This window comes from Lemur catta, chromosome 3, assembly GCF_020740605.2.
Source record: "Lemur catta isolate mLemCat1 chromosome 3, mLemCat1.pri, whole genome shotgun sequence".
NCBI lineage: Eukaryota > Metazoa > Chordata > Mammalia > Primates > Lemuridae > Lemur > Lemur catta.
The window spans coordinates 119902963-119915007 of record NC_059130.1 but is presented as its reverse complement, the minus strand read 5'-3'; the positions used below and the strand labels follow the sequence as shown (position 1 = coordinate 119915007).

Here is a 12045-nt window from a genome sequence, read left to right as displayed (position 1 = left end):
TTTGCCTATGTGGAGACAAGTTTATTTTACCATAGAATATAGTTTTACTACGTGTTTCCTCCGATTTTCTGCATTCCCCCTTACCTGCATCACGTGATGCATGTGTCACCTCCAGCTGGGGCGTTATTGCCACGCCCTGGGCTGTGTGCAGCTCAGGGGTGAGGCCCTTCCTGTCCTTCCCTTCCCATCTCTCGTCATAAGCAGACTGCAGCGCAGGGGCAGTGGACTGTGAAACAAAACAGAGCTTACTGTTCAGGCATTTGCTTCCCTTAAAGGTTCACAAAATGGAATTACTTTAAACTTTTTCTGTAAAGGCCAGATAGTAAATATTAACAGTTTAAAGGCATCACTGACCAATGGTCTCTTTTGCAACTACTCAGCTTTGCTGTTGAAATTTGAAAACAGTCACAGACAATACATAAACAATAGGCATGGCTGTACTTCAGTAAAAGTTTATTTACAAAAGGAGGCGTTGGGCTGGAATTGGCCCACAGATAATATTTTGCCAATCGCTGCTCTAACTCTTATTTTATGTTCAGTGACTCTAGTGGTGATACTATTTGATTGTTAAAAGGTAGACTAAACTATCATACAGCCTATTTTAGTTCTAAATTCTTCAATTTGTTACAGAAACTATCGAAAGCTAAGCCTAGTATTTTCATGTCAATTATAATTTTTAAGTCCTACTCATAGACCCGAGCCATCTCTATGCTGTGACCCTGTTCTTTTGCCCCCAGTCTTGTGCCAGTACCTGCTTTGATGTTTCTACGTCCTTTGCTGTGCTGCTTCCGCCCTCTTTACTGGCGAGCTCAAAACTCTCCTACTTAAAAAAAAACTACCAATTCTGTCATATTCTTACCACTCCTTTATTTCACAACTTCTGAACAATTAAATACAGGAGTACTTTGCTTTATGCAAAAGCAGATAGTTTAATACTTTAATATTCTCTAGTCTAAGCCAGATTTTCCTAATTCAGGTTTGCTTAAAGCCACAGATGCCCAACTGTAGTGCGTACTGTGTCATCTTGTGGGATTATTGCATGTTATTTTATCATTATTTTCTAGGTGTTTTATTTAAGTTTACATTGGCTCACTGGCTAGATTTAAAACTAAATCAAGACATAAATTTTATCTTCTTCTTTTTCATTTCTCTACTCTGTATCTGATAAATAAGAATGACACATGCTGTCTGAACTGTCAGGGACTTTTGTTTTGTTTTTTTTTTTAATATATATATATATTTTTTTTTTTTTGAGACAGAGTCTCACTCTGTTGCCCAGGCTAGAGTGCCGTGGCGTCAGCCTAGCTCACAGCTACCTCAAACTCCTGGGCTTAAGCAATCCTCCTGCCTCAGCCTCCCGAGTAGCTGGGACTATAGGCATGCACCACCATGCCCGGCTAATTTTTTCTATACATATTTTTAGCTGTCCATATAATTTCTTTCTATTTTTAGTAGAGACAGGGTCTCGCTCTTGCTCAGGCTGGTCTCGAACTCCTGAGCTCAAACAATCTGCCTACCTCGGCCTCCCAGAGTGCTAGGATTACAGGCGTGAGCCACCGCTCCCGGCCAAGGGACTTTTGAAATTTATGGAAAAACAGTGCACGAAGCAATGGTTAGAGGAGCAGACTGAAAAACTTTTGTGACTCAGATGATGGTGGAATTTGAATAATTCTCTCTTGTACCATTCCAATGAATTTGGAACGATACTTTTTTTTTTAATTAAAAGCATAAATTTAAAGAAAAGGTTGGCCTTATGTTGGTAATTTATAAACACATATTCCATCAGCCTGCAACATTCCATTAAGTATTAGAATTACCAGATCAGAAATGGGGAGGAAAGAAGAGTGAATACAGTGTTGTCTTCCATCAGCATCTGGTGCACAGCACATGTAAGGGATTCTTTAAAGAGCAATCCAGCCAATTCCTGTTCCCCCACCGAAGTGGGAGTTTTGGGTCCTTTTCACTTGTCTCCACAGCATGAATTGTCCTATTATCCTGTGATTTCCTAGGAACTTGGACCCCGATTGGCTGCAATGCTGAACTTTAATCTTCAGCAACTCTGTGGCCCCAAGTGCCGTGACCTGAAAGTTGAAAACCCTGAGAAATACGGCTTTGAACCAAAGAAGCTGTTGGACCAACTGACGGATATTTACTTACAGCTGGACTGTGCTCGGTTTGCTAAAGCCATTGCTGACGACCAGGTCAGTGCCACGGAGCAAGGCCCTCTCAGGGCGAGGCTGGGGTTCAGGCTGCTGAACTGGGCCGTTTGCATTCACCTCTCTGTGGATTTACTGACAGACAATGTGCAACCACACGTCCACCCATCCCTGGATTTTCCCCACATGAAATGAAGGAAAATGGTGATACTTTTCAAATTGTGATTTGAGAATTTTTTAGTATGTAACTGGAAATAATGACCACAGTGGGAGGGAAACTTGTCTGGGGTAAAGAAGGATGACTTGGTTGTTTTCCTTTGAGTGTTAAGAGCAGATTAGGCTCCTGATCCTTCTCAGGGGAGTTCTTACCTCATCTTGCCAAGGACCTTACTCAACAAATCCATTACATTCCCCAAAGAGCCCGATCTTCTCGGGGAGTCCAAATCCTCTTCCCAAGTCTCCTGCTCGGTGCTGTCATTGCCGTGGTCTTCCAGGGTTAAGTCCTCGTTATCTGTACATTCTTCCCTCTCTTTAGGCTGTGTACCCCTGTGAGCAGAGTGTTTCACATGCTCATTTCCACAGCAGCCGATTTAGTCCAAGCGGCCTCTGCCCAGTGTCCGGGTGATTTTCTAGTAATCTCATAAAGGTTTTCTCTGCCTCCCGTGGGCTTCTGTTCTGCATCATCCTCAGCGTCGTAACGGCCAGTGTTTATTAACTGTATACCATATCGCAGTGCTTTTCATATTTTCACTCATTTATTCCTCTCCAAATCTTATCATGTGGGTTCTGTTAAATTCCTCATTTTGAAATGAGGAAACTGAGGCAGAGAGAAGATAAGTAGCTTTCTCAGGTCTAAGAGTTAGTTTGGGATAGAGGCAAGATTTATGTCCAGGCAGTGTGGCCCTGAGCCCGTATTTTTGACCTCTCTGATGTCTGCTTAAAATGCCCAGAAAGTGCCAGGTTTGTTTCTGTGTCTCCATCTTTGTTCACACTATTTATCCAAATATTATTCATGTCTCAGGTATTCTAGAAGGTTCTTTACCCACATCTCATCCAAAGGAATAATGTTAAAATAGAATATTAGGTACTTTTTTTTAATGACTGCTTGGAACTAAAATTCACATATGTAGGTGCTTTTTGATACAAGCCAGGGAAGAGGTTATAACCAAGTGCCTGCAGTGGGAGATAAATGCATACAGTCATGCATAATGTGACAGCATTTCTGTCACTGACAGACCACACATATGATGGTGTCCCATAAGGTTACAATGCTGTATTTTTACTGCACCTTCTCTATGTTTAGTTATGTCTCAACACACAGATACTCGCCATCGTGTTACATTTTTGCACAGCATTTGGTGCAGTGCGTGCTGTGCAGGTGTGGAGCCCGGGAGCCCCAGCCTGAGTGTGTGGCAGGCTGCGCCATCCGGTGTGTGTAAGTGCCCGCTCTGACGTCCACACAACCGTGAATCCCGGAAGGATGCATTTCGCAGAGCGACGCCTGACTAGAGCAGTTTTTCCATAAAAAGTAGTGTGGCAAATGAGGGGGTTAGGAAATTGTAGTTATTTTGGGGAGATGTTAAAATACCTGCTGTTTTCTAGCCTACACTGTGTAATACTGCACGGACTTAGGAATGGAAGATAAACGGAAGTCTGTAGTGAGAGAAGGAAAACGGAAACCCTCGCTTACCTATGATCAAGATGGAGTCATACAGCCAGTGTCCCCGGGGAGCTCCCGCCTTCACCGTGAGAGATGTGGGAGTTGTTTGGCCTGTTCCTCCCTCTCCCGGAGGGTCTCACTGTGGCTGCCACGAGCAGTTAACCTAACACAGATAGTCTGCGGTGTGGATGAGCACAGCACACCCAGCGAGACAGTGAACACTGAGCAGGTGACAAAGGAGTGCTTCAAGCTGCCTTTGCTTGGTGACCAAGAAAACATTTCCACTGCCTATGGATTGTAGTGGTGGCCCATGGTGGCACCTGGCTAGAGTCGTTGATAGCTGTTTCTGCACAGTGGCACACGGGTCTCCTTGAATATCCGAATGGCCCTGTTCTTCCAGACTCATGAAGCAAACACACGTGCCAGTGACACACGGAGAGAAAAGCACATTTTAAGCAGGGTTTTTGCTTCCTGTCACAGTGTGCTGTCTGTGCTGATCAGGGGCATTTTCTGTTTCTGCTTGCCGTGAGCCGACCGCGGGCCTGCCTGCTTGTTTTAACAGAGGGTTCTGGCACAGGATGGCAGGATAGAAGGCTAGAAAGCACCCGAAGAGAGGGAGTAGAATTTTGTTTTCTCCTTTGGAGGCAGGATCTTAGCTTGCTTTGGACTGGTTTGGTGTGTCCTGTTTTCCTGGGAAGACAAAGGAAGAAAAGGGCGACAACTTTTCAAGGAAAGAAACTAAGAGGTTTCTCGCCCTATATACCAAGAGTGGCCTGAAGATAAGTGTCCAGAAGGTTGACAAAAAGGTGCCCGGATGAAGAGCCACTGAGCTTGACACTTAGAAACTGAGGGGACAGCCCCCCTGTCAGAGGAATGGACCACAGAGTTGGTCTCAGGAGCCAAGGACCCAGGATGGGGGATCGTGGATTGATTCAGGTGGTGCTGATGGCCACACTGACCGCGCATTTACGGGCCGATGCCGATCCCATGGGCAGGCTGGCATACCCGGTGTTCATGGAGCGTTGTCTGTTAACACCATTTTCCATTAAAAAAAAAATAAAGAAGAGCCCATGTGAAGTCGCACTTACCCATGCAGTCTTTCCTGAGTTAAACTCCTTCCTCTAACCTCCCATAATATCGAGTCTGCATCTCACAAATTTATTGCTTAATTTTCTTGTTTAACTTTTTCTTTCTTTTTTATGGAGGTGAAATTCAAATTCACATAACATAAAATTAACCATTTTACAGTGTACAATTTGATGGCATGTAGTATATTTACAGTGTTATGCAACCACCACGTCTGTCTGGTTCCAGAACATTTGTATCACCCCAAAAGGAAAAGCCATATCCATAAAGCAGTTCCTGTCTCCGTCCCCCTTGCCCTAGCCCCTGGAAACCACTAATCCGTTTTTTATGTCTGGCTTCTTTCACTCAGCATAGTGTTTTCAAGGTTCATCCATGTGAGAATGTATCAGTCCTCTGTTCCTTTTTATGGCTGAGTAACATTTCATTATATGGATATACTACAATTTATCCATTCATCCATTGATGGGCATTTGGGTTGTTTTTGCCTTTTGGGTATTGTGACAAATGCTGCTATGAACCTTCATGTAAAAGTATTTGTTTGAACACCTGTTTTTAGTTCTTTTGGGTATATACTTTTAGGAGTGGAATTGCTGGCTCATATGGTAATTCCATGTTTGATTTTTTTGAGGGACCGCCAAAATGTTTCCTACAGCTGCTGTGCCACTAGACATTCCCACCCACAATGTACAGGGGTTCAGATTTCTTCACATCCTCACCAACACTTGTTAACTTTCTGTTTGTTTGTTTCTTAAGTAGTCATCCTAGGGGGAGTGAAGTGGTATTTCACTGTGGTTATGATTTGCATTTCCCTAGTGACAAATACTGTTGAACATCTTTTCATGTGCTTGCTGGCTATTTGTATGTTTTCTTGGGGGAAATGCCTATTCAGGTCCTTTGCCTAATTTTTCATTGTGTTATTCGTGGTTTTGTTGTTGAGTTGGAAGAGTTCTTTATATAGTCTGGATGCTAGATGTTATCAGATAATATGGATATCCTCTGATATATCATTTGCAGATATTTTTTCATGTTTAATTTTGTAACCACCCTGTAAGAATCCTAGAGGTCAAAAATAACGTCTATGCTGCCTCTCTGATGCCTATCACACCAAACTTGCAGAAGCAGCTGAGTAATATGTATTTGGTTGATTTACTGATGGCACTGCTTTCTGAGACTGAATGCCACATCCCCTTATTATAAGTACTGTGTGTGTGTGTGTGTGTGTGTGTGTGTGTGTGTGTGTGTGTAGACAGTTTTGCTGTGTCACCTAAGCTAAAGTACAGTGACATCATCATAGCTCACTGCAACTTCAAACTCCTGGACTCAAGTGATCCTCCTGCCTCGGCCTCCCCAGTAGCTGGGACTACAGGTGTGCGCCACCACACCTGGGTAATTTTTCTGGGTTTTTTTGAGATGAGGTCTCTCTGTGTTACCCAGGCTATTCTCAAACTCCTGGCCTCAAGCAATCCTCCCACCTCGCCCTCCCAAACTGCTGGGATTGCAGGCGTGAGCCACTATACTGGGCCTAATTTCTAATAATGCCCACTGCACTGATGTATCTTAGATGCTGATTTATAAGCAAGCACAAGTCAGTTGGTTAAAAACTCATCTTTTGAGAAATAGAGTGGTTGGTGTTTTAATGAGAATAACAGACAGACTTAGAAATACGTATTTGTTGCAAAGAGAAGTTCATGGTGAAATAGCCCCAGTAGTGTTTATAGCAACACCCACCCCAGCCTTTAACAATTCCCTGTACATTTCTGCCCTTCCTACATTTGACTATAATCTTTTGGCCAGTTATCCTCTGTGGCTTACCTGGCTCATAGCAAGTAGGCATTGAATAAAGTATTTGCAGAATTAATATAGATAGTAATTTAGCTTTAGAAAACCATAACTGAGGTTCTCTGAAGATGGCCTTTAGGATTCTTGCCAGGCCCAGCCACCCTACTGCCACCTCGCCCTGTCCCCTCTCTCCCTCAGGTGCATGGCTGGTGAGGGCCGTGGGTGTGTGTGGAGAGAGGAATTGAGCATGTGCACTTACCTAGGAACTGAAGTTGAAAAAAGAAAGAAGAAAGGTTGGGGAATTTCAATCCAGTGCTCTAAAAGAGCACAAATACTAAGAGGAGTTCATACTGTAGATGTTGATATGAATCCGCAGATAGAAATGACAAGTCAGGTTGTTCAGAGCAGAAGCTGAAAAGGAGAGCAGTAGCGTGCCCCTAGGTCCCCCAGTAAAGTAGCTCCTAAGGTCGAGGGCAGAAGTTCTTCAGGCTGAGGAGAGTGCTGGGGAGGCAGGTGCTGGGCCCCCACAGAAGTGGACAGTGTGAGCTCGCACTGGGGGCCCTGGGGGAGGGCATGCTCAGGGGTCGCGATTGACACAGGCCAGCTGCATCCAGCCCTGGCCCGTGTCACCTTGCTGATTCGTACAGACTCACAGTCCTGCGGGTTAGAGGAGAGACAGGCAGGCACCCACCTCTCTCCACTGTAGGGGTGGGATCTTGACAAACGCTGCAACATTTGCCTGGTGAACAGCGGAACTTACTTTGGGTCTGAGTACTTTGGTGTCACCGGATATGATGAGAGATTGTGGCCCTGTCATAGATCATTCCCCTCTTCTGTTTGTGTCATTGTCTCTAAATCAACAAGTGGTCAATGCTTTTTTCCGTAAATATTTTGCCATAAATGCAAAACATGATATACGTTGATGTTTGTAGTAGCATTGACTATGTGAATTAGGCCCCTGCGAGCTAGGTATTACTATGCCCATTTCACATCTGCAGAAACTGGGGCTCGGGAGAGTTAGGGATTTGCTTAAGACTGCAGAGCTGGTAGTTGGTAGAGCCAGACGTCAAGTCCAAATTTGTCTGGGTTCGTGGTGGGCACTTGTCCTCTAATCCACCCCTCCCCCTCTCGGGCACATAGATCACATCTGCTCTTAGGCCCATTCATGCTTTTATCAGGGTGGTCTGATGTCACTGGATAGTGCTGAACTAAGTGATCTTAAGGGAGGCTTGGTGGTGAATAGGAGAAAGCTCCTTTTGAGTATGAACAATATTGGCCTGTTTTTACCATGTTTACCTCTGTGGAAGAGACCTGAATTTTCCACCTCCTCTCAGGGCACAGTGCCCTGCAAGGACTAGAATAGACTAGATTTCCTCTTCTTTTTAATGTTTAAACTTTAAAAGAAATGCAAGCTAGCTGTAAAAATTCAGAAAACCCCATTTGCTTCAATCCTGTAGCCTTCCCCAGAAGGAATGACCTTGTACACTTTGGCACATAGGATTCTAGTCTTTATGCATTTATAAGTATAAAAAGTACATAATTTTATGTGGCTATAAATGGATAAAGACTGGAATATATAAAATATGTAATTATGTATAATTTTAGGGCTTTTTTAGAGGAAAAAAATCCACAATGGATCATAGTTGGGATATTTTCTGCAGCTTGCCTTTTCCACCTAAAAGGTATTCATGTCTCGTGTTGCCCTTCCTTATTCGCAGAGATCCTACAGCAAGGAATTGTTCGAAGAAGTTATTTCAAAGATGCGGAAGGCAGGGATCAAATCCACCATAGCGATAGAAAAGTTTAAACTTCTCGCGGAGAAGGTCGAGGAGATAGTGGCGAAGAACGCACGCGCGGAAATCGACTACAGCGACGCTCCCGATGAGTTCAGAGGCCAGTGGAGCAGCTTCTGTTCCTGCTGAATTCTTTGATTCAGTTTGAATGTATAACATTAAAAGAGGATTTCCTGTTCTCTTCTAACTTTTTAATAGTGTGCTGTAGTTGGCTTTTTGAGGCACTTTAAAATCTTAAATTACATTTGCCTATTTTTAGCTCATATTATAAATTAAAAGAAAAAAAAAGCCTCCTTAACCTGGTTTCAAACCACTTAACAACCCTGAGGATTTTAAGGGCAGGGTTGCCTTTGCAAGTGAGGATTCACGTTTTCAAAGAATTCCGAGACGTCCGGAGACAAAGGGCCCGCTGTCTTCGCTGCGAGCCTGTGGGGCCTACTGCTGCGTCTGTCCCTGGGTCTTTTTTCTCTGTTCCCTCCTCCCAGCAGTAGCTGACAAAAGCGGACTTTCCCTCTACAAAAGGCAATGTGTGTGCCTTTATCTGAGGCTGATTTCCTTCTAAACTCGGGGATCTAGCAGGAGCTGTTTGATTGCTATTCCTTTGGATGTATTTTTCCCTGGTAGGAGGGGCTGTGTTTTGTTCTCTCTTTTTTCCTTTTCAGTTTTAGTGTCTATTATTAGATCAGAGTTTGCTTTGCTTTGTCTCTGCAGACCCTCTGATGGACACCCTCATGACTGACCCGGTGCGGCTACCCTCCGGCACCGTCATGGACCGCTCCATCATTCTGCGCCACTTGCTCAACTCCCCCACGGACCCCTTCAACCGCCAGACGCTGACAGAGAGCATGCTGGAACCAGGTAGAGGAGGGCACAGCGTGAGCTGCAGTGCTGACATCAGCACCAAGAGGCAGAGCCAAAATCGTGCGTCAGAAATTAATCAAAAGGGGAAACTTACCAAATCCAGAAACTACCTATTTTATGACACTCTTTATGGGAAAGACACAAAATGCTGTTTGCCCCTTCTCACTGTAGCCATCTAGTCCTTCCTTTCCATGTCCCACATCTTCTGCCGTCCGCAGCTTGGGGGGGACGAAGAATGGGCTTTTCTTCCCACTTGCACAGAACTACAAGCGTCATGTCTCAGGAAGAGCCCTCCCTTCTGGGGATTAACCCCCCATTCTTTTTCCTTTCTCAGTGCCAGAACTAAAAGAACAAATTCAAGCATGGATGAGAGAGAAACAGAACAGCGATCATTAAGCCGTCCCTTCGCCCACCCTCTGCTAGAAACAGCCAAGGCCAGCGAGGCGGGCAGAGCGGCAGCAGTGGGGAGGCTGCTGTGCAGATGTTGGAGGCCAAATGTGGCAAACTACCCCGGAGCCCACCCAGAGTGACCAAACGCTAGAGAGCCGAAAGGACGCGATGAGAAGAGGAGCCCGATTCCTGTACATATATTTAAGTGACAAACATGGTCAAAAGCTTGAGGGACAAGCTTTATGGTTGCTTGTGTAATAAAGCACGTCCTTCATATGTCACCATTTGGGGCTTTTGCAGCAGAAATCTTTTAGTGACGGCCAGTGGGTCTGGGCAGCATCCCTTCATCTTTTTTTTTAATCCAGTATCCGTTGATTTGATTGTGATTAGAACTTTGGACATTTTGCTGCTAAAGAATCTTTTCCCCTGTCTCCCTTCCTGACCCTACTTGCACTGCTGTGGATTTTTTTAAAGAGAAGCGAAAACAAAAATAAACTCCTTTCCCCAGCCCTCCAAACATATATTCTGTGAGATAACTGTGCCTGCTACAAAGTGTTAATCCTGGGATCGTATTTTTATATCATATTCACATATTTGTTTTTTTAATTGGTGTTAGATGACATGATTAATAAAAAAGGCAAGATATTTTCAGAATTTGAATTTCAGTTTTTTTTTTCTTTTGAAATGTCCCTTTTAAATTTTTTTATTCTAAACCAAGTGAATGAAGCGAATCCTGTTGCTCTGGTCCTTACCATAAGCCCTGTTAGGAATCCAAGGAACAGTTGCAGCAAAGGCGGGGTTTAGGTGTATCAGGACTTACATGCCGTAGGGTTTTTTGGGGAGAGATGACGGTTAGTTTTTTTAATGCTATGTGACAGTTTGAAACCTTTACAGTTATCATATAAGGGTAAATAAATTTCTCCACCCTTGAGTGTGTGAGTTGGAGGCAGGGTCATTTGTACAATGTGTCCTTTGGGGTTTGGCCTTACCAAAGCAAAAGGGTGCAAGAAATGTGGAAGCACGTCTGCTTGTTTAAACACACACACACAGCCACACACGCACACACAAGCGTAAGACTTTTTGTATTACTGCTCCCTACTTAACGTACTTGAATTCTTGAATTTCCCTTGGGGTAAAAAAGGATTTGAAACCATAAAGTGTTTTGAAGAAATTAAGTCTACAGAAACATTCTTTTTTCTTTTCCTTTTTTCCCCCTCCACAGACAATGTCCTCTGTTCAATTCCTAACGCAAACTACAATAAATGGTGATACACATTGAGAAGGAATCTTCTTTGAGTCTCTTATTTTCTGTTGGAAAAAGAAGGGGGGTGGATGGGTAGGTAAAAAAGAGGCGAAGGAGTTTGCATGTGGTGAATTAGTTTTTCCTGGAGCCAATTAGGACTTGCTATTTTTAAAATAAAACTTTCTCATTTGTGGCAGCCTTGACGCTACATTTGGCTCTCATTTCCCCATTGCTGGTTTGAGGGGGCTGAGCTTTGTAAACATCTTCAGTCTCCTGCCTTTCTCAATGGTTAGCTCACCTCGAATATCTTTTCCCCAAACTTCAAGACTCTCACTCAAGTCCAACCCGTTTCATTGGCATTTTCTTAGGCGCTCCAGTTTAGAAAGCCGTTTCTTCCGGCTCCTATAATAATAGTAACAAACAATGATAACAAATAATAGTGAGCACTTACATAGCATTTCCTGTGTGCCAGGCACTGTGCAAAGGCCTTGACATTGATGATTTCATCCTCTAGGAAGACAGTGCTATTAGCTCTGTTTTCTGTTTGTTTGTTTTTTAAATAGATCAGAGTGTAGGCTGTGGAGAGGTTAGGTAACTTGACCAGTGTCACCTGGCCAATTAGTTGAGGAGCAGGTGTCTGGACTCCAGAGCCCATGCCCTTAGCCTCTTTGTCTACTCTTGAGCATATTTGAACTAAAATATATATATATATAAAAGCAAAAATTAGACTATAAATGAGCAAAATAAAGCCAATCATGATGGCTTGCACCTGTAGTCCTAGCTATTTGGGAGGCTGAGGGAGGAGGATCCCTTGAGCCCAGGAGTTCAAGCCTGCAGTGAGCTATGATCATGCCACTGTACTCCAGCCTGAGCGACAGAGTGAGATCTTGTCTCTAAAATAAATACACAAAAAGAACAACATGAAAAATCACCCATAATCCCACTGTGCAGATAATTTTGTTAGTTTACTTTTTACTAAATGTACGTATATACCTATAAAATGATGATGTTGACTGGCATCTTGCCTGATTGTATTCATTTCACAAGTGTGTATTGCTTTCTCCTCTCCGCTCAGAT

At 43.7% G+C, this 12045-nt stretch overlaps 1 protein-coding gene across 3 annotated transcripts in view; it reads left to right on the top strand.

Annotated features, from left to right (window-relative positions):
- Window positions 1-11011, top strand: part of UBE4B (ubiquitination factor E4B) — a 115986-nt gene extending 104975 nt beyond the window's left edge. For all 3 annotated transcript variants that reach the window (XM_045546177.1, XM_045546179.1, XM_045546178.1), the window contains 4 exons: window positions 2010-2201; window positions 8400-8574; window positions 9186-9332; window positions 9670-11011. In XM_045546177.1, the coding sequence (XP_045402133.1) occupies window positions 2010-2201; window positions 8400-8574; window positions 9186-9332; window positions 9670-9731 (576 nt within the window). In that variant the 3' untranslated portion in view covers window positions 9732-11011. The remainder of the gene's footprint in view (window positions 1-2009; window positions 2202-8399; window positions 8575-9185; window positions 9333-9669) is intronic.
- Window positions 11012-12045: the final 1034 nt, after the last annotated feature.